Source organism: Cinclus cinclus, chromosome 23 (assembly GCF_963662255.1).
Source record: "Cinclus cinclus chromosome 23, bCinCin1.1, whole genome shotgun sequence".
Classification (NCBI taxonomy): Eukaryota; Metazoa; Chordata; class Aves; order Passeriformes; family Cinclidae; genus Cinclus; species Cinclus cinclus.
In genome coordinates this window covers 4,728,804-4,750,749 of record NC_085068.1, presented here as the reverse complement: position 1 = coordinate 4,750,749, position 21,946 = coordinate 4,728,804, and the positions used below count along the sequence as shown (strand labels likewise).

Sequence of the window (21,946 nt, the reverse complement as noted above, 5' to 3'; positions counted from 1 at the left end):
TCTAAAATTTGATCGTTTTTGATGTCTCTTGGCATTAAATTATGAATGTAACATTTAAAATGCATTCTATTTCTAGAACTCTGAAAAGGCTTCTGACTTCAGACAAGTAACAGTGACATTCCTAAAAATTACATGAAGGCAAACAAGAAGAGTTGCTAATTAGAAGGTAGGATAAGTAGGGACAAGCTTTAAATTGACAGTAAATGCATTGTTACAGTTAAAATTAGAGATTACCTGCACCTTTAAAGCCTTTGAATATGCTTTCCTGTTGTTAATGAAAATAATTATTTCTTGTATTCTGGAAATCTCTCAGGCATGTGATGCATGGCAAAAAGAGGCACAAGAAACAAAAGAACGTTCTAACATCACAGATATGGACAAACAACTTGCTGTTTGGAAGGAGGAGGAAGTGAAAATAAATTTTAAAAATTGAAGGTGCAATTGCCTGCTTGTCTATGTACTACATTACCTTATATGAAAAACTGTGGAGATTTGGAAAAGATATCCTTGCCAAAGCTCTGTTCCTTACACAATTGGCTGCACTGAGATTTAGAAACAGTAGGTAAGGTGAGTTTCTACTGCATAAGAATTTTTTGATTAAATGGAACTGGCAGTTCAGTAGCTTTTAATTATGTATTTATACCAAGTTTCATTTCAAAGACTAACAAGTCTTATTTTCTGAAATAGGGAATGCTATCAGAACAAATTGCAAGTGCTTCACAAGAATTCTTGGGGTGATTTAAAAAAAAAGAGAAAAATTTATAGGTGACTTCTACCTCCAGCATTTTGAGCACTACCTAAATAAATATGAATAGTTGCCCTAAATAAATGGAAACAGTTCCATGTTTTGCACGCAATTTGAAAGTGAGGTTCCCTGCCAGGATTTGATGTCAGAGAGGCCAATACAGACTTGGAGCATGAAATCACTGACAATGAAGGAACTTTTGGAAATCTTCCTGTCCAAACCCCTGCTCAAAACAGAGCAGATTGGTCAGGGCCCTGCCCAGTAATGCTTTGAGTCTCCCCAAGTATCAACAGTCCACCACCACCATGGACAACCTTTTCCAGTGTTTGACCGTCCTCATGGCAGGAAAACTCTTTTCTTATTTCTATGTGATTTTTTTTTTTTTTAATTTTAATTTGTGTGTGTTGCCTCTTCTTTCACTGGATACCACCCAGCAAAAGCTTTTTGAGCTTTTCCCTCTCCATCTGACTGCCCTGATCGTGGACATCATTTGCACGATCCAGCAGCCCTCCTTTCACAGCTCACACACGGTCCTACCCCAGTGAGTTTCACTACTGGGAATCAGGACACTGCGCGCTGCTCTCCTGATGAGCAGAGCTCTCCAGGACAGCGGGGACAAGCCACCGCCAGGATCTCAGTTACAAGAGCTGCATGAAACATCTTCCAGCGCGGGGCCGGAGCCGGGTGCGGGTCCTCGCACACCCGGCTGCTGACGGGGCCGGGAGCCCGGCGCGGCTCCCTGCTCCTCCGGCCCTTCCCCTCTCCCGGGGCCCATCCCGGCCCCGCCGCCCGGGCCCGTGCTGCTGCCCGGGGCGCTGGCTCCCAGCGGGATTGCACAAAACCCTTCCCCTGGCGCTGCCGGGCACGGCAGGACGCGATTCCCGGCGGGAATCTGCCCTGCACGGCCCGCTCCTCTGAGGGTCCCGAGCAGCGATCCCTGCCCCGTCAGACTCTCCCCGGCCCAGCTGGCTCCCTCCCTGCCGGCAGCAGGGTCGGGCTCCGCAGCCGCCCCTCGCAAGGGGGATCCCAGAGCCCGCAGTGAGGAAAGGCACCCATGGGCAGGCTCTGATCGCTGGGCAGAGCCGATTCTGTGAGCATCCTGCCTCTGAGAGTGCAACTGCTCACTGCTCCGGCGCCATCCGGCCTTACCTAGGCTGCATCTGGGATTATTCGAGAGCCAAAATAATAAAAATATTATGGGGATTATCAGTTCCTCTGTTTTATTCGAAACCCAGCTTCTCTCTTGTTGAGTGGATTGGGAGGAAACATAAAATGCAAATAGAGGGAAAGGACATTTTCCAGATCTACCCTTGCTAATGCAGCTCTATCTCGTGCTTTTCTCTACCGAACTGTCCGAGTTTTTTCAGCAGAGGGTGCTCCAGCTTTTCGTTTGCTTTCCCTTCGCCTTTCCCCAGGATTGCCCAGAGGAGCTGAGAGCGAGCTCCTGCTTCTGGAGCCTTCCCTGGGCAGCAACATCCACTCACCCACCTCTCATGGGTACCTTTCCCTGCACATCCCCAAACACCTTTCTCTGGGCAGCAGAACCTACCCAGCTTTCCCTACCCTTACCTGGGCATCCCCACCCACCTTTCCTGAACATCCCCAGCCCTACCTGAGCATCCCCATCCACCTTTCCTGAACATCCCCAGCCCTACCTGAGCATCCCCATCCACCAGCAGCTGGAATGACACTCCCGCGGTGCCGAAGCTCAGGATATCCCCTGGCCCCACCCTGACGGCCGCGTTTTGCACCTGGCAGCTGTTGACAAAGGTGCCGTAGGGGGAGTTGAAGTCCTGAAGGGTGAAGCTCTTGTCTGAGGCGGAGAATTCCAGAGCTGCATGACGAGCTGCTACCCCTGCGGACTGGGAGCAGGGAAGGGACAGGCAGGGAAGGCTGCTGGAGGCAGCTCCAGGTTCGCCCCTGCTTTGCCAAGCCCCTTTTGTGGTCCTCAATCCCAGCATAAACCGGTCCCTCCACACTTTGCCCAGAGGACTCCAGCACATCCTCTTCCCTCCCCTCCATCCTCCACCTGTTTTGGGATGCTCGGCTGCCTCGGCCTCACCTGCAGGACGATGTCAGCCCCTCTGTGGCTCCCGATGGTCGTGGTGCCGGATTTCAGCTGGAAACACCCTGAACTTTGGAAAGGCTCACCTTGCACCAAGTAGCCAACTTCTCATTCAGCAACCAACACAACATGAGCCACGAGGGGCTCAACCAAGTGACGCACTAGAATTGTACAAAATGACCCCAAAAGAGGGTCTGTCCCAGCTGGCAGAGAGGCTGCAGTAGCCTTGGAAACCTTGGCCATGTTGCAACCCACTGTTGCCTGCCTGGGTGAGTTTTTCCTGTTTGTTTTGTTTAGTTTAAGGTTTTTTCCCCTTCTTTTTCCACGCAATTGTTCTGGCAGCACAACACAGATCCATGCTGGCATGGCCATAGTGATCCCATTAGATGGGGACACATGTGGGAATGTATATCCCAAACCCCACAGGGGCCCTGTCACCTGCCAGGGCTGCCAAATAACCTTTTTGCCCTAATTTTACTTATTTTTTATTTAATATCATGCACACACACCCATACACTCCCACACACACAGGTCTTGCAGCCTCAGGCAAAGGGATAAACGTTGCTATCTGGTGGATGCTGTCACCCATTAGTGCTTCTCCAACAATATTTTTTGGTGCTAGGCTACCACACACCCTTTACAGAAGGAAAAACAAAAAGGGAAAAATCCATACTTGCCACCACCAAACCCAACAAGTACCCACAAGTATTTCAAGATTTCGTCAGGCTTCATTTTGAGGTGGAAGCAGTGGATTTGGCAAAGCAGAGCTTCTCTGCAAACCTCTGCCAGTTTGAAGCCATTCACTTTAGACCTGTCACTCCCTGCCCTTGTCCAAAACAACAGAAATTAGGGGAAACAATAGGAAATAATAATTTAAAAGAGAAACTGTTGGTGATTTTGGGCCAGCATCTCTCCTCTACCTTTGGTCTCTTGGACTCCTCTCATACCTTTTATCAACCACAGCACCAAGCCAACCTCTGCTGAGCCATAACAGGGACATGGCTCAGTGCTGGACACAGCAGTGCTGGGTCAGTGGATGGACTTGACCTTGGAGATCTGTTCCAACCTACATGATTCCAGGATTGCATCCATACCAGCATCACACTGGCAAAGCCACCTCCACATCCCACCTCAGACTGCTGAGGGAGCCCATGGCTGGATGTGCTGATGGACTTTGTGGTTGATGGATTTGCTGGAAGCCTGCAGAGGGCTGGGATGCCCATGGAGCAGCACCTGCTGATGGATCACAAACCTTGGGAAGGACTAAGCACGCATGAGTACACAACACACACACACACACACACACACACACACACACAGAGCATACACAACACACAATGTACACAAACACAATGTACACAACACACACACTCTACACAACACTCACACACACAACGTACACAACACACTCAAACACAATGTACAAAACATTTATTCAGACCAATCTGCCTGCACAGGATGCTCAGCAGTGGTTTTACCCCTGGCACTGGTGCACGCAGCTCCCAACCCCCCAGGGTCACCTACTTGCCTCAAATGGAGCACAAAACACAACAGGGAAAGCAACAGAGGCAAGAAATCCATCCTCTCCCTGCGGAGCAGGAGGCCCTTTTCAGCTGCTTCCCACCAGCCAGCAGAGACCTTGGCAGGAGTCAGGGCTGGCTCTGGGCCACCAGCCCAGCCCAGTTGGGAGCCAGGGAAAGCCGTGGTGCTGCTCTGGCAACACGCTTCCCCTTCCCTAGAAAGAAAAGACACCCAAAAAAGGAAACATTTCACTTTTCCACTTGGAAAATCCTTCTGCAATATCAGTTTGGTGGCTTGTAAAAGTCTTGCTGGAAGCGAGGGGGAGGGGAGATGAGAGGATGCACTGGGTGGTCTCATAACAAACACCACAAGTGACACTTTTGGCACGTCCAGCCTTCATTTACTTCACAGCAGCAGAACTTGTGGTGTTCAGGTTTCTTTCCCCACAGTCTTTTGCAAAACCCAGTCCCAGGAAAAACGAGTCCCATCCTTGTGCCACAACAGCACGTCCTCCACATGGCAGCTTCCATGGAGCCCTGGCTGCTCCCGCACCCACACACCAAGCCCCTCTTGGCACAGCGGGTTTTAGAAAACCCTCAAACAAGCAGCATAACAGATTCCTCTTTTTTTTTGTTTGTTTTTTTTTTTAAGGCATTTGCTGGCTCACCGGCATCTTCTCCTGGATCTCCTCGTACTTGGGCGGAGGGGTGAGGGGCTCTATCGTGATAGGGACACTGCTGTTGCCCTGTGCCAGGTTTAACCTGATGTCCTTCAGGTGCAGCTTCTCTGACTTGATCCTGCGGACCTTGAGGGGCTTGAGGCGCTTGCTGAGGCGGGAGCTGTGCCTGCTGGGTGGTCTCTCTGTGCCAGGCTCCGTGCCCGCCGCTCCCGGTGCCTGGCTGCCCTCGTCCAACCCTGCCAGGGACTCGTAGGAGGGCAGGGAGACGCTGAGCCTGTTGCTCCTGTCCGAGTCTCTGGGCTCAGAGTAGCCCGTGTTCATCACCTCCTCGTAGCTGGGCACATAGTACTGGGAGGAGACGTCTTCATCCTCTTCTTGGCTGGAGGGGAAACAGTTAGGTCTGAGTAGCACATCGTTTCAGCTTGGTTGTGGGAAGGGGATGGAGAGGAAAGAATAAAACCACCCCACCCCACCAGAAATAGTTTTTGCCCTTCTGCATTATGTGCCAGTTTCTTTTTGCTTGACAGAATAAATCATGACCCCACCTAAGTTCAGACACATTTTATTTTCTTGTGACTTATGGCCATATTTGATCATCACTTTCTCTGCCAACATACCCTTTTCTATTGTCTAGCAGTGATTTCTTCCCTCAAGAGAACATCAGTTTCTCTCCTCCATTCTCAAAAATCAGTCAAAACACGTTAGAAGAGGACACCACCCCTCTGCCTTTGTCACTCTGATGTCTTATGGGTTGGGTTTTCCTGCAGAGAGATTCAACTCTACTCTGTGCCACCACCTATGCACAGGTACCTGCACACAATACTTGCTATTTCTCTGGCATTCTTAAGTTACTCTTCCAATCAAACATGGAAAATCCATTTTCTCCAACGATCTGCAGACTCTGACAAGAGCCAGCAGAGCCACTGTCCCCTCCTGTCCCCTTGCCCCCCTGTCACCCTCTGCACAGGGAGCTGTGCTGATGGACAGGGACTTCCCCTGTGCCTGTGTTTGTCCAGACCGTGCCTGCTGTGGCAGCAGCCTTTGCTCTGCTCCACAAAGTTCCCTGAGCAAACAGCAGAGCCCTGCAGACTTTCACCAGGTCTAAACTCCATGGGCTGTCTCCAAGGCTCTTTGGCACCTGGGCTGCACCCAGTGAGGCAGAGCCAGCCCCCCTCCTGCCACTCTGGCTGCTCTCCCAGCGTGTGGCAGGAGCCTCCTGCTCTCTGTGTCACCCACGACCCTGCCCAGCGTTTTCTCAGCTCGCTCCCATGTCCCAACTGAGCCAGGAGTGGCAACCTCTCCCAGTGCTGCCTTGGCCACAGCTCTGTCTAGACCCCACCTCGCACCAACAGGACTCTCTTCCACTTAGAGCTGCATAAATGCAGCTGCAGTCATTCCTTTCTCATCTCCAGGACATACCAAAACCCTAAACCGTGACATGTGCTTCCCGATCTTCCAGATCCACATCTTCTCAGCAACAACAACAGCCCTTGCTTTCACTCCCACACCCAACCCCTCTCCCTTTGTCCCCAAACCTCCTCCTCACCTGTCCTCCTGCTGCGAGGGCTCCGCAGACACCTGGTGCTGCACGTGAGCGATGGACAGTTCTTGGCTCTGCCTCTTCTTGTCTCGGACGTTGAGGCAGAGGGAGAGCAGGAGCAGCAGCAGCCCTGCCCCTACCAGCACGTAGGCCACCGAGAAGGTTTTGCTCTTGAGGATGCCCCCGGAGCCGCGGTCGGGTTTGCTGCTGTTGCCGGCGTGGCCGCCGGGTTTGTCGGGGGGACCGAAGCCGGGCACGAGGTTCCACACGGCCATGATGATGCCCAGGACCAGCATGCCCAGCCCGATGGCAGTCAGGGCGTAGTGGGACCCGTTGGCCCGGGACTGGGCCATGGCTGCCAGGCTGTCCCCAGGTCACCGCATGGCTCGGGGCTGGGGGGCTGCAGCCCTGCTGGCATGCGTGCGGCCCCCTCCCTGGGCAGGCAGCAAGCTCTGCGGGCAGAGGGGAAGCTGTGCTGAGTGCACGGCAAACAGAAAAGGCTCTGCAGCCACCACAACATCAATTCATCCAACTGACACCAGAATCTCACCCTGCCGTGCCTGAGGAGTGCATGTCAGGATAGAGCAGGGCAGGTGGATCCCTCCTGGCTGTTCTCATCCCCACCCTTTGCTACTTTCTCAGCTGTAATATCCACCAACCTTTGAAAACAATCAAATCACTGATGTTTGCTAAGGCCTTAGATTGCCTGTCCTTAGGAGTGTGATAACTGACAGCTTCACAGCACCAAAAGAAGGCCATCAAAATCTGTTTCACGAGCTGTTAGTGCAAACCAACCTGGAAATGTTCAGCAGCACATCCCTAGCTGAACAGCTTCTCTTCTCCCCCTGTCTGGGAGGGAGCAGGGCTCCTCACGGCGCTGGCTGCCTGCCCTGGAATGCCTTCCTGCCCAGAGAACAGAAACCAAAACTGCCTCTGTCCCAGCCAGCTCGACCCTATGGCTTCCCCTGGCTGCTGCTGGCAAGGGCTGCCAGGATGGTGAACCCTTGGTAGGACCCCTGGCTCACTTCAGGCTGGCTCCTGCCTCCCTGGAGCAACACATGCTGGTGTTCAATGCCCCAGCTGCATCCCTCGGGGATGTTTGAGCATGAACATTCCCCACCAGCCAGGCCACGGGTATGTTTTCCAAGTTGCCAGGACCAAATATGCTCAATTTCCAAAAACAAACACAAGGAGCCACATCTTCTGCCCACTCGCCTCCCTGGCCTCGGGTCCCGTGTCCCATGGGTGGGCAGTTTGCATCCTCACAGCAGAACTGCCCCATCTCCACCCCAGTGAGCCTTGCAGATTTACAGATGTGCCAAGTCAGGGATCTCTCCTTCCCTCCCTGGCTTCTTTATGCTGGGCTGGGCTTGAGGTGGCTCTGGTCTGTGCTTTCAATGGTGCTATATCCATGCCCTCCCACACCCTTCAGCTCAATCCTCCTGAGCTCAAAAGCTTAATGTTTGCTTGTTTAGCTTGAGTGCACGCCCAGTTTGCAGGGTCAAGGGCCAGAATAAAACAGCATTCCCAGAAAACAGAGCGGCTGCAGCAGGAAAAGACATGCACGCAGGCCTGGAGAGCAGGAATCTGCAGAGGAACTTCCCTGCTCACTGCCTGTGCTCCAGCATGGCTGTGGAGAATCCCAGAGGAGTGTCCCAGCCCCTCTGGACACATCACTGGCCCCACATGGGTCTGGGCAGGGTAAAGTCTTGTCTGCCATGATTTTCTGGGGCTCTGGGACACCCAGGACCTGCTGATCCCATCCTGATGGGAGCTGCCACAGGCAGGCAGGGGCAAGCCCAGCATTCCCTGCCATGCCCAGCTGCAGCACGGGGCTGCTGCTCTGTGTGCTCCTGGGGAAAGGCATCTGCTGAGCCCAGCTTTAATTCCATCCTAGTGAGCAGCTATTGAAGATGTGGAAAACACTGCACCCAAAATGTCCTCACCTGCATTCCAGGAGCCATCCTCCCTGCCAAGTGCCTCCAAGCCTGCTGCTGCTACCAGCACTAGTCTCTGTCTTCCCACACAAAGGTTTTGCTCTCTGCTTGTGCCCTGTGGGGTCTTTCCTCACCTGATGATCCTGCTGAGCTCCCATCCTTGCCACAAACACATCAGCCAGCCAAGACTTGACTTGACAACAGCTGTGATGGCCTTGGGGCAGGAAAATTGCACTGCACCCACAGTGGGCACAGAACACACACTGGACTGGTCACATCTACCCGTGGTGTCTAAATCTCTGTGCCTGCTCACAGCCTCTGTGGTTCCCCTCAGGCATCTCAGTCCTGGAAGTGGGCAGGATTTAAGCTCCTACGTCAGCCCTGTGCCTGGAAGTTTATCACAGACCCATTGCAGTGCTACCCATCAGCCCAGAAATCAGATTAAAGCAGGAGACTTGCTATTCCAGTCTATCTCTCCATTGAATTAGCTGCTCTCCTGGCTTTCAGAGCTGTTCCTATTGCTGCTCCAACAGTGCCCTGACGTCAGTATCCTGGGAAGGGAGCTGCTGCTGTCTCTGCCTTGGGTCCAGCGCTGTCTGGATGCTCATCCCAGAAAACAGAAAGCTCTGGGGGGAAAGGGACCTTAAAGCCCATGTCATCCCACCCCCTGCCATGGGCAGGGACCCCTTCCACTATCCCAGGTTGCTCCAAGCCCCATCCAACCTGGCCTTGAGCACTTCTAGAGGTGGGGCAGCCACATCTTCTTTGGGCAACCTGTGCCAGGGCCTCACCATCCTCACAGGGAAGAATTTCTTCCTAAATATCCAGTTCAAATTATCCCTCTTTTACTTTAAAACCATCTCCCCTTTACTTTTCACAACAGGCCCTGCAGGAAGTTTGTCCCCACATCAGCTGGGCAAGTGCTGCCTGAGTGCTTCAGCCCCCTACAGCCCCTTCCCCTTTCCTCTGCCTGCAAACCAGACCTCTCTTCATCCTGCTCCCTGCTCGTCCGTGCCCTGCCCTGGCAATGATTTACACCAGGATCTCCGAACCATTAAACTCCTCCGGCAGGCTGCACAGCCCGGGGGTACCCACACATCCTCCGGGCCTCCCGCACCTCTCCCCTACTCCTGCAGGCTGCCGCGGTCCCTCGGGATGCTCTTGCGACATTTCCTAGTGTTAATTGGGCATGGGAAGGTTCGGGATAAGCCCGTTCTCAGCAGCACAAGCCCCGGAGGCTTTGGCACGGGCGGCCAGGTGGAGCAGCAGCAGGAACAGCTTCCCCTCCATGGGACACAGAGCAGACCCCCGGCGGGGCAGCCCCGGACCCTGTTCCACATCCCGGTGCTCCCGGAGGATCTGCGGCCCCGCTGACTCAAGAGGAAGCCCGACAGCCCCTGCTGCCCTCAGCAGCACCCACGCTCCTCTGCCCTCCACAACCTCTGGATTTTTCCGTGCCATGACATCACCTTCCCACTCACGCTCCAGCAGCAGCACCTTTGTCACGGATCACGGGAGATGAGTCTGCAGTCCAGGGAACAGGTCGGACCCCGCTGCAGTCACCAGACATGGGATGAGCTCCAGGGCTTCCTCGCCCCCCAGGACAGCACCACAAAGCAGCACGGCCCCTCAGAGCTGCCTCCAAAAACCAGGGGGAGACTCCATCACCAGTCAGACAAATCATTTTCTGGAAAATTCTCGGAGAAAATAAACCCGTTCTCCAACCATCCAAAGATTCCAGAGTCTCCTCCACGTTAGATTACAAGGCTCTCCCTTCATCTTCATGCTTCCACCCAGAGAACCTGCTCATTAACTCCCTTCACTGCCAATTGCTGGCCCAGCACATCCTCAGGAGCTCATTTCTGCAATAGCCACAGCCTTGTGCTGAGCCCTTGGGTCCAACCCAGCAGGAACACAAAACTCCACATGGGGGTCTAAAAAACAACAGGCCAGGACTTGTGAGGTATTTTCACAGAGTCCCAGAATGTTTGGGTTTGGAAGGGATCTTAAAGACCATCTACTTCCAACTCCCTGCCATGGTTTCTCTCTTTTTGTCCCTTCTTGCTGTCCCTGGAACAGGGATGTTTTTTGCCAGATGCAGCCCAGAGAAATCCAGCTGAGTCACAAAAAGAAGCACTGCTGCTGATTTAGCCAACTTCTGATCTCTTGGACAAATCCCAGCCCATTTTAGAGCATCTCACCAGGGAATAGGAATCTGGAGGGACAGCCCCACACAGACTATCAGGGATTTTCCACATTTTGCTTACACTTCCTGCCTAGAGCACAAAAGAACACATCCACATCTCCACTGCCCCCAGCATTTCCTACAGACATTTAAGAGGTATTTCACCCTCTTTTTCCCCCAAATTTAATTTTTAACAGCCCCTCCTCAGTTGTACCTTGTACACAGCACTGGGTGACGGTTTCCTCAAACCCTGCCCAAGGCTCTCCCCCCTCTCCCACTCCAGAAGGAGCCCAGGGCCCCCAGCTCTGTAACTTCCTGCAAAACAAGGATTTCATGGGAAAGCCATTCCCATTCCCAGGCTCAGAGTGCTGCAATCCACCCAGCTGGCTGTGGCCTCCACAGCAGTGACAAGCTCACAAAACACCCCATTTCCACAAAACACCCCATTTCCACAAAGCAGTGCCTGACCATTCCCAAGCCATATCCATCTGCCTCCGCCGTGTCCCTGGGAGCTCTGGGCAAAGCTGCCAAAGGCTTCTGAAGTGGCACACATCACACAGACCACAGCAGCCAAACTCCAGAGCTGTAATCATGACTGCAGCAGCCATCACCTTGGCCCTTGCCACTGAGATACAGGAAACTTTCCAGCCTCCCACACTCCATCTCCCCATAATTCCATTCTATCCATCCAAGCGGCGCCTGCTGCATGGTGGGAATGCCCAGGGACAGAGAGTCCTTTTACGTTTGTGTTTCAGGACGTTGCTGTTTGTTCCTGGGGACAATGCTGCCGTGGCCACCGAGGCCAAGCTGGCAGCGGCCCTCGGCAGGTCGGCGAGCCCTCGCTGTGTCCTGGCTGCTGTGCAAACACTGTCCTGGGGCTTTTCCTGATCCAGGCTCTGCGACTGGCACTGGGACCAACTGCCACACTAATGCTTTCAGACCCAGCTCTGATGAACCACGGAGGGGGGCTTGGAGTGATGCCTAAGATTTTTAGCTTTTTATATTTTTCATGTACTTGTAGTTTTGTAGATTATTAATGCACGGCTGTAACTTCTAGTACTTTTACTATCTTTCTTCTTTATGTTTAGGAACAAAAAGCTAACCTTAGAAACACTTTCCCAAAATGCTGTTTAGTTTTATTCCAAGAAGAGAACCGACTACAAGGATGTCCTGTTTTCCAAACAGAATCTGGACCAGACAAAACAAAAGTGGGGCAAAAAAAAAGCCTCTGGACTGTTTGCAGTGTGGCAGAACAAAGAAATTATTACCAAATCATCTAACTTTTTTACTGGAGAGTATATGATCAGTATACTAACTGACTAATCTTATAAAATTGTAGAATTACTTATATAATTGTAGAATTACTACACCATGTGTGATTTTCACCATATTGTGTACCTGAAAGCTTTCAAGTAAAGGTTTGCTTTTATATCCACTCTAACATTGTTGGGAAGATTGATTATATTTTCCAGGTAACAGGGGTGCTCACCCCTCTCTAGGGAGCTGAATTCCCTGTGCACCTAGGCCTGGGAAAGCATGCCTGCCTGGAAAATCCCAGCACTTTGACTATTTCTCCTTCCTGCTTTCCTTTGGACATCACCTCACACCTCTGAGTTTGGAATAACTATTTTTTTTTAAATTCTGATCTGCAGTTTCGGCTGAGATAAAGCCATTCCTCCGCAGCCTCCCCCTGGCTTTTGTTCTGGGACCTCTCCCCATCTCTGTGCCAGATAACACCCAGATAACACACCCTCCTCCAGAGCCTTCCAGCATGGGGAGACATTATCCATCTGCCGTTTTGATGTCCTCTGAACAGAACCCAGCATTCACAGCGTCTCTGGAGTCCTTTAAGCACCTCCTGTCCCACCACTGGAGCCCCTGGATGATTATCTCTCCTTCTCACAAGCCCCTAACCTGGCACCTCACACTCATCAGCCTCGCCAGCACCGCCTTCCTCATCCTCTGCCAGCATTTCCAGCAACATCTATTTCCCCAACACAGCATCACCTCTCCCCATGCTTTTCCAACAGCTTCTCAGGAGCATGACCCCAGAGAAAACCCACTGTGGACGGTCAAGGAGCCTCCAGGGCAGGAAGGGAGTGAGAGGTGATGCTGGAGGAGCCAGCCTGGGGACATGGAGCAGGCTGGGCAGCCAAGCGACACGGAGCAGCCAGGCACAGAGCAGCCGTGTTCCGCAAGGTGGGCACAGGTATTTTGATATGGATGGAGGTTTGCTGGGGATTATGTTGCTCCAAGCCACCTGCACTGCTCACCCAGGATATCCAGCTGTTTCCACAGAGCCCTGACATCAGTTTCAGCAGTGAAATACGCTGGGAATGAAAAAAGCATGGAGCAGCATGGGGAGGCAGACACATACCTGGGCTGCTGGAGGGATCCCTCCTCCCAGGCTCCAGGTAGGAGAGCAGGCAGACAGCCCTGCTCAGCTGAGAGCCCTGCCCAGCCCTCTGGCATCTCCTACAGCACCACCACGGCGCCAGGCACCGACACTCAGCTCTCTCCAGGGCACCAATGGCCAAACATTCCTTCTTCCCCAGGCACTGCCCTTCCCAAGGGTTTTCCAACCCGTGTAATTACACAGCTAAAATCAAAGGTGTTTCACATACTTCCGAGTCACCTGAGTCCAGGACTGGGTTCACCAGCCCCACACCCACATGCTCTTCGCTGACACCGGGGAGGTTTCCCTTTCTGGCTCTCATGCCAGGACATCCAGGGCTGTGGACAGCTGCAGGTTGCTTGGATTTGTTGTAGAGGAATGTCTTGTGGCAGCATCCCATCTGGCAGTGGCCTGGGTCTGCTCCAGACAGGCTTTAAGGAGCTGGAAAGCCAGGACCACAGCTCCTGGAGCAGTTTCACCTCTCCGGGCTCCATAATCACACGGAGCCAAGGGCAGCCCATCTCACACTCATGGAACCGCTGGTTTCTGCTCACACATCCACCCTTCCCAACAAACACAGCTATGCTGTGCTCAGCTACGCCTGTCCCCACCAGGTCACCTCCAAAAATCAGACACCAACACCAGCAGACAACCACTCCAGGACAGGCCTGGGAGACACCCGCGGGTTTGCTGAGCCCCTCAAAGCTCCAGGCCACTCATTCTTTGGGGGGAATGTCACTATAGGAATGGCTGAAACCCCAGTGACCGTGCTGGGCTCAGGGACTGCCAGGCCCCGACCTGGCCTGCACAGGTGTTCTCCTTGGCTTTGTTTGCTCTCCCTGTGTGTGTGTGCCTGGCTCACACACCGCTCCTGCACCTTCCCGGGGAAGGACTCGTGATCCGTGACACTCCTGTGGGGCCGACACACGTGGGAACAGGCAGCGGGGTGGGTTTGGTGTGGGGGAGGACCTGGCCCCTTCCCCAATACCATCTTTCCCAAAAGTGCCAGCTGATGGCTCCCAAAACCACAGCCACTCTTCCCCCCACTCAGCACGGCCACCACGGTGCCAGGCAGGGCTGGTGAGGTGCCCCAAGCCCCCGTGTCCCCAAGGGGTGTCCCCCAAAGGTGATCCCAAGGGGTGCCCCCAAAAGTGATCCCAAGGGGTGCCCCCCAAAGGTGATCCCAGGGGGCGCCCCCCAAAGGTGATCCCAAGGGGTGCCCCCCAAAGGTGATCCCAGGGGGTGCCCCCCAAAGGTGATCCCAAGGGGTGCCCCCCAAAGGTGATCCCAGGGGGTGCCCCCCAAAGGTGATCCCAGGGGGTGCCCCCCAAAGGTGATCCCAAGGCACCGGCGCTCCCCAAACGCCGCGGCTCCAACTCTCTAACGCGCGTTCCCGCTTTGGGGTGCTCGCTCCTGCTTTGAGGGGTGTTTCCCCGACCTCTGCAGGTCTTTCCCCGAGCTTTGCAAGTGCTTCCAGCTCAGCCCCAGCCGGAGCCGGCTCCGACTCCCCTCCGGTCCCGTTCCCGGTCCCGTTCCCGGTGGGACTGAGCCCAGCCCGCCCCGCTCCGGTTCCCAGAGCACCGAAGGGTCCCAGAAGAGGGGATCCCGTCCCCCCCCGGCTCTCCCGAGCCCCGTACCTCCCCTCCAGCAGCGGCTGCCGTGGGTCCTGCGGGGCCGCTCCGCCCTCCCCGGCCCGGCCCTCCCGGGGCGGCGCTTCCCGGCCCCGGGCACCGGGATCCGCTCCTGGAAACCTGCCCGGGCCAGGCGGCGGAACTGAGACTTCCAAAAACACTAGGGTGACTCCCCACAAACCGCCAGGGAGGTCCCCAAAACCAGGTGTGGGTCATACTGGGGATGCCGATCGGGTCACCCCCTCGGAGCCGCTGCAGACCCTTGATGCATCGCAGCCCCCGTCTCTGCTTTCGTAGAATCCTGGAGTGGTTTGGGTTGGAAAGGACCTTAAAACCCATCCCGTTCTTCCCTGCCTTGGCAGGGACACCTTCCACTATCCCAGGTTGCTCCATGCCTCATCCAGCCTGCCCTTGGACGGTTTTGGGCATGGGGCAGCCACAGCTTCTCTGGACACCCTGTTGCAGGACCTCACCACCCTCCCATGGAAAAATCTATTCCCAACACCCAATGAAAGTTTTGGTTTCTATTCTATAGTTTAAAACCCATCTTTCAATGTTTTGTCAAACTGTCTTGAGAGGAGCTTTTGCTCAATCAGTTCCAAGCTTTCTTTGGAGAAGCCCCATTTTGAGGAACTCAAATCACTCAGGCTCATCAGTGCATTAACAGAGCAAAGCCAAGCCTGCACTCACAGGGAGCCTGGAGAGTGCTTTTTATCAGTCTGCTGCCGTCTATAAACTTTCCCAGTTAACCACTCGTGTGCTGGGAAGAGCCATTTCAGGCATGGCCCTCACCATGGCTCCTGGCCACATGCCTTGGCCTCATAGCCAGACATTCCCGTGGTTTCCAGACTGAACCATGGGGAGCAGAGCTGGGCTCTGGCAAACTTCAGTGCAACTAACGCTGTGTCCAGTGTCACTTCTCCTTGGCTGCCATCCCAGCAGCATCGAGGATGTGTTGTTTTTCCAGGCTCTTCTCACACCCAGCTGTAATAATAAACACCACCAAGGACTCAAATCCTGTTAGAGATTATACTCAGGGTGGGTTTTTTCCTGATCCAAGCGAATAAAACTGCATTGCTATGCTGCTGGACCAGCCACTGCAGTTTTTCCTGTCCCTTAAGCCCTGTCAGACCTTGTGGAGGCAAAAGCATCATGAATAAAACGAAACTTGTCACATCACCCAGCATGACTCAGCTCCACAGCCCTGCCTTGGGGCCACTGGTGTTCAGGATGCTTGGGAAACCCCCCCTGCTTCCCTGCATCTCTCCTTGGGAGTGCAATCCCACATGGAGCCAAGGGTAGTTTCCACTGACTCACCTGCCCCGGTGCACGGCAGTGATACCTCCCCCCCTAATCAAAAGGGCAATTGCAAGAGCTGTGCTATAACAAGAAATAATTATTAAACATAACTGCCTTCATTTTTTCCCCTTGGATGGATTGTTTTGCATTTTCCGGCTTGGCCACTGGCTCAGGCAAATTCACCCCACTTCAGGCGGATTTCCCCCTCTCCTTCTCCACCTTCCTGTGTCAAACCCGACATCCCAAGCAGCTCTGGCAGTCAGGAGACATAACAGGGAATTGTTTTCTCTGTAAGAAAATGGGGGGAACACGGCCTTCACACAGTGACTGTCACCAATCCAGCGCAGGGAGAGCTCCGTGCCCGAGCCAGGTCACCCCCCTGCAGAGGCCCTGGAGACCGTGAGCACAGAGGGGACATTCATAACGTGGTTCCTCGTGTTCCCACTCCACAAAGCTCAATATTGGCTAGGAATGGGCTTTTCAGTGGCAGTGGAGCAGGATCAAAGAAGGGGGGCTTGCCTTCACCCCTTGGATGGCTGCTAAAGCACCTGCCTCTCCCTGATTCACATTTTCTGTGAGAATGTATTCACATTCATCCCTTGGGCTCATTTCTGTTTCCAGCTCTGCAGCTATCCCAATGTGGGGATTTATCTCTGGCAGCTCATATCTTCCCCTTGCAAACACTCCCTGCCCAGTCCCAGGATGGGACTTCTCCAGGGTGATTATCCAGCCAGGTATGCAGGCTTCAGAGCACAGGAATGCCAAGGAGGAAACTGGAGCCCCACTAGAGCCACCAGCAGGCAACAAAAGGACCTTTCAGAGGGGCATCTGATGCCCTGCTACGTGCAGAGATGCCAGGGGCTCACATTATCCTGCTTTAGAAATTGCTCACTGGCACATTTCCCTGCTTTTTCCTGGTCAAAGGTGCTCGACATGCATGTTAAAGTCACCAGTAGAAGCCTGGACATGTTCCTGGATTCCTCCAAGACTTCCCAATGGTGAGCCAAAAGCACTGCTCTAAGTGAGATACTCACACCTGGGTGGCTTGTCCTGAAAGAGATAAAGCCCATCCCTGGGAGTCAGGCTGGTACAGCCACCAGACTGCACATTTATATTATACTGTAATATTATCATATTATCATGCCATGGAGTAATAGGACAAGGTGAAATGGGATCAAAGTGGCAGAGTGTAGATATAGATTAGATATGAGGAAGAAATTCTTCCCTGTGAGGGTGGTGAGGCCCTGGCACAGGGTGCCCACAGAAGCTTTGGCTGCCCCATTCCTAGAGGTGTTCGAGGCCAGGCTGGGTGGGGTTTAGAGCAAGCTGGGATATTAGGAGGAGTCCCTGCCCATGGCAGGGGTGGATGAGATGGTCTGTAAGGTCTCTTCCTATCCAAAATATTCTGTGATTTGATGATTAATAGAGTTAACAGCTAATTAACACCATAAATATAATCTATATATATGTATCTAAATATAATGTATAATGGAACATGGCAGGGCCCCAGCTTTGCCTCCAGGATGAAAGCCCATCCCAGCCTGCTCTATGATGGGCTCCCTCAGATCCCATTCCCAGCACACATGCACTGGTCTGTACTTTTCCCTCTCTTCCTCATGCCTTAGTTCCTGCACCCCAATTTAGAGTCCCGGTGGGGCTGCAGGCTGGGAACCTGCCATGCAAGTAGGAGAAAAGAGGAAAACCAGCCACTTGGGAGGCATTTCCTCATGCTCCCGGTGGGAGGGTGTGACCTGCCAGCATCTCCTGGTGGGGTGAGGATCCGGTGTCTCTGGGGCTGCTGGGACCTGGCAGTTCCAGTACAACCAGTTCAACCACTGTGCCAGGTCACCGTCTGCCGCTTGGAGCACACGCACGTATGCAGCTGGAAAACAATGTAAATAAAACTGTTGTGTTCACAGCAATAACAATAAATAACCTGCTGCTTCCTCCTGGAGCTGCTCTGGGGACTGCTGCATCCCATCGGGGAAGCTCTGGCCTGGGCAGGACTTGGGAATGGGAGACCCAGGGCTTGAGGAGAGCACAGCTGGAAGAGTGGTGGTATCGTGCAGCTGGTTACTTAAAAGAGCTGAGCAGAGATTAATGTAGCTTTTCAAAATTAGGAGCAGATGGAGAATGAGGGCTGATGCCCAAGAACAGGACAATGCTGGGAAATCAAACACTAGCAGTGATAAAGCTCCAATAAAACCTCCTTACCTGGATATGAGGCCTTATCACAGCTCCGGTGTCACAGCTGGATGGAGTGGAGCCACTTGCTGCTCTGTGCTCTGCTGGTGCTCATGGCTGTGTCAGGTCGGAGTAGTGGGAAGGTACAGACAGGGGCTGAAGTGGGGACATCTGCAGGGACAGTGGCAGAGCAGGATGTCCCAAAGGATGTTTGCAATGGGGGATATTGTCAGGCACTGCTGCATGCCCTGGGTTGTGCAGGTGAGGACTCAAAGACACTTCCAGAGCTGACTTTAGACATACAAAGCAGAACCAGTGGAAAACTCCCCCAGGGAAAACTCTGAAAAGAGGTGAATTAACAACAGGCACATTCCAAAATTTTCAGCAGTCCTGAGCAATAAGCCAGCAGCCTCAGCAGAAGCCCTTGACACCACCTTGACTCTTTTGGGGAGGTAACACCATCACCCACACTCTGTGCCAAACCTCACCAACCTACTGATGATTTATTCAACTACTTGGGGTACATAAGTTTAGCTCTTTATCACCAAAAGTCCAGCCCAGGAAGATCACCAGCTAAAGCTATGGGGTGAGTAAGTGCAGAGGCAGGAAATGTCCCAGACTCACCCTTGTTTCTCTGCTGTGACCTCTCAACCCCATTCCTGACCCACAGGTTACCAGTGCAAAGCTATGGCACGGCAGGTAAACCCAGCTTCTGTTGTAATGTCACCCAGAGGTGATGCCAGGACTGGCACAGCTGGGTTACACACCCGGACAGGCTGCTGGGGACACTGGGTGTCCCCTCTGTGGGGTACCCCGGCCATCCCACACAACACCCCATGCCCCGACGTGGTGTTGAGCGATTTGCCTTTCTCAGTCTAAAGTCCTCGCCAGAGAAAAGGCTCTAGTGAGCGTCCGCACAACAATGAGCGCGGTGCAAAGTGAAACGCGGGCGAGTCACACCTAAAACAAACACACCCGGGACGTAGAAACTCGGGGACTGCTCACACGGTGGCAGCAGAGCAGCACGGTGCTGCAGGAATCAGCACGGCGGGGATGCAGCAGGGATGCAGCTGATGTGAGAGGGATGCAGCAGGGATGAGGATGATGTGAGGGGGGATGCAGCAGGGATGAGGCTGATGTGAGAGGGATGCAGCAGGGATGAGGCTGATGTGAGGGGGGATGCAGCAGGGATGAGGATGATGTGAGAGGGGATGCAGCAGGGATGAGGATGATGTGAGAGGGATGCAGCAGGGATGAGGTTGATGTGGGAGGGGATGCAGCAGGGATGAGGTTGATGTGAGGGGGGATGCAGCAGGGATGAGGATGATGTGAGAGGGATGCAGCAGGGATGAAGCTGATATGGGATGCAGCAGGGATGCAGCTGATGTGAGAGGGGATGCAGCAGGGATGAGGATGATGTGAGGGGGGATGCAACAGGGATGAGGCTGATGTGAGAGGGATGCACCAGGGATGAGGTTGATGTGAGGGGGGATGCAGCAGGGATGAAGCTGATGTGAGAGGGGATGCAGCAGGGATGAGGCTGATATGGGATGTAGCAGGGATGAAGCTGATGTGGGAGGGGATGCAGCAGGGATGAGGATGATGTGAGGGGGGATGCAGCAGGGATGAGGTTGATGTGAGGGGGGATGCAGCAGGGATGAGGTTGATGTGAGGGGGGATGCAGCAGGGATGAAGCTGATGTGAGAGGGGATGCAGCAGGGATGAGGCTGATATGGGATGTAGCAGGGATGAAGCTGATGTGGGAGGGGATGCAGCAGGGATGAAGCTGATATGGGATGTAGCAGGAATACGGCTCCTGCAGCCTCCACTGCCAGGAGTAGGTCAGGGGCAGAAAGCCACCAAGACCCCCCTCTCAGCCCAGGACATCACAGACACAGGCAGTGTGGCTCCTCCGCTTGCTGTGGCTCCGGTGCAGGAGGTGACCTGTGTCACCCCACGCAAGGTCTGGTGCAGATCCCACATCACAAGGAAGGGTAGAAGCCTTACCAGGACTGCTGTGGCACTCTGACATGTTCCTGGCTCCTAAAGAGCTCCCAAAACTTAAAAACCACAGATGGGATGGACTAGCACCCACACCCTATCCCATGCACAAATGACACCACCAAATCTCAGCAGGGAACTGCTCCAAGTGCAGCAAATCCCACCATGGTCTGTGCCCAGCTCATGTTTGCTGTGCTCAGCAGTTGCCCTTTAATGCCACCCTTAATGCTGGATTCCAGCTGCAGGTGATAGAGTTGGAGAGACAGCTGGCTTCTCCCGAGTTTTTCCTATTTTTCTTTGCTCCAGTTTCCCCCATTTCAGACTATGGTGGCTCTTACCTCCTCTGCAGCTGCTCCCAAACCCAGGAGGCTGCTTCTGTCAGAAATAAAAGAAAAACTACATCTCTTGATCTGTACCCTGATTATGGGCTTGAAATTCATTGTAGGTTGCCCTTGCTTCAGCCTGCAAAACAGCCATTGACCCCAAAACAGCATCAGGCCCCACTGGAAGTGCTGGCACAGTCCTACAGGTGACCAATGCCATCTGAATAATAGTAGTAGTAATAATAATAACAATTATATCAACCTGTACATTGATAACAATAATTTATCCAGTTGGAGCACAACATCTTCTGATTTCTCCATCCCTTCTGCTTTTCTTGATCCTTCTCATTATATTTTCCATATACGAGCAGGACATCTCCTGGCTGTCCTTACTTACCTTAAACCCCTGAAATCACATTTCATAGGAGTGCAGACAGTCCCAGACTCCTGCCACAATTATTGCATCTGGGAGCAGGCATTTGGCTGGGAGCTGGTAAAAGCTGGCCCAGCCTTGTCCTGAATTCTCCCATCACCCCAGAGCCCCCAAAAATCACATGGCACTCAGGGTGTGCTGCACCCTGGTGCTATGACAGAGAATGCCAACACCCATCCAGGCTCTCCAATTAAACCACGTGGAGTTCATCCATACTTTAAAATAAGCTTTATTTAGATCTTTTATAATTTTATATTTGCATCCATGCCTTCAAGGATTCTCCCCCACTCACAGAGGGAAAAGTTAAATCTAATGTTACCCATAATTCATATGCTATTTAGCAAAGTTCTCTTTTAAATAAATCATCCTCTTAGTAATTTTTAGAATTACTTCCTAATTTACAAAAAAGCTGAAATGCAAAGGAAACTACTTGATAACAAGGAGATCTCTCATCTGTTCGGGTGGTTTAGAGTTTAAATTATAAAAATGCAAGGATAACAGAAAAAAAACAAACCAAAACAAAACCCAAGAAACAACAAAATGTATAAAAATGCTTCTCCGCAGAGAAAAGATGCCATGGGGCAAAGCCTGCCCTGCCACCCCAGGAGAGCCTGGGGGGGCTGGTCCCTCTGTCACCCCCTCCATGGCCTCTCTGCATCATCCCTTGGAATGGAATACACAGCACGAGGGCATCGGCTTAGTTTGGTGATTTAAGACAAAATACCCTTTTTTTTTTTTTTTAAACCAGGGTGCACGTACTGGAATTAAGAAAAATAATACACTATTATAGTTCATTAAATAAATCTTAATACATTTTTTAAGAGCTTAAAATTATACTGTAAGCATTAAAGCATAAGGTACTTATCTTGGCATAAGCAGAGCACGGCACGTGTTAGTGAAGAGGGGAAGCGGCCGCTGCGCCGGGGGGGGGGGGGGTGGTTTGGGGGCAGTTCCAAGGGATTTGGAAAAACAAGCTCCACCTGTGCTTCCAAATCACCCCAAAGCCAG

At 52.9% G+C, this 21,946-nt stretch overlaps 1 protein-coding gene across 1 annotated transcript; it reads right to left on the bottom strand.

Moving 5' to 3' along the window:
• Positions 1 to 4,977: 4,977 nt before the first annotated feature.
• TMEM51 (transmembrane protein 51) lies at positions 4,978 to 6,903 on the bottom strand. Its single transcript, XM_062507743.1, has 2 exons — positions 6,557 to 6,903; positions 4,978 to 5,389 (listed from the first exon to the last, which is right to left on the bottom strand). The coding sequence occupies exons 1-2, from the start codon at positions 6,901 to 6,903 to the stop codon at positions 4,978 to 4,980; spliced, it is 759 nt and encodes a 252-aa protein (XP_062363727.1).
• Positions 6,904 to 21,946: the final 15,043 nt, after the last annotated feature.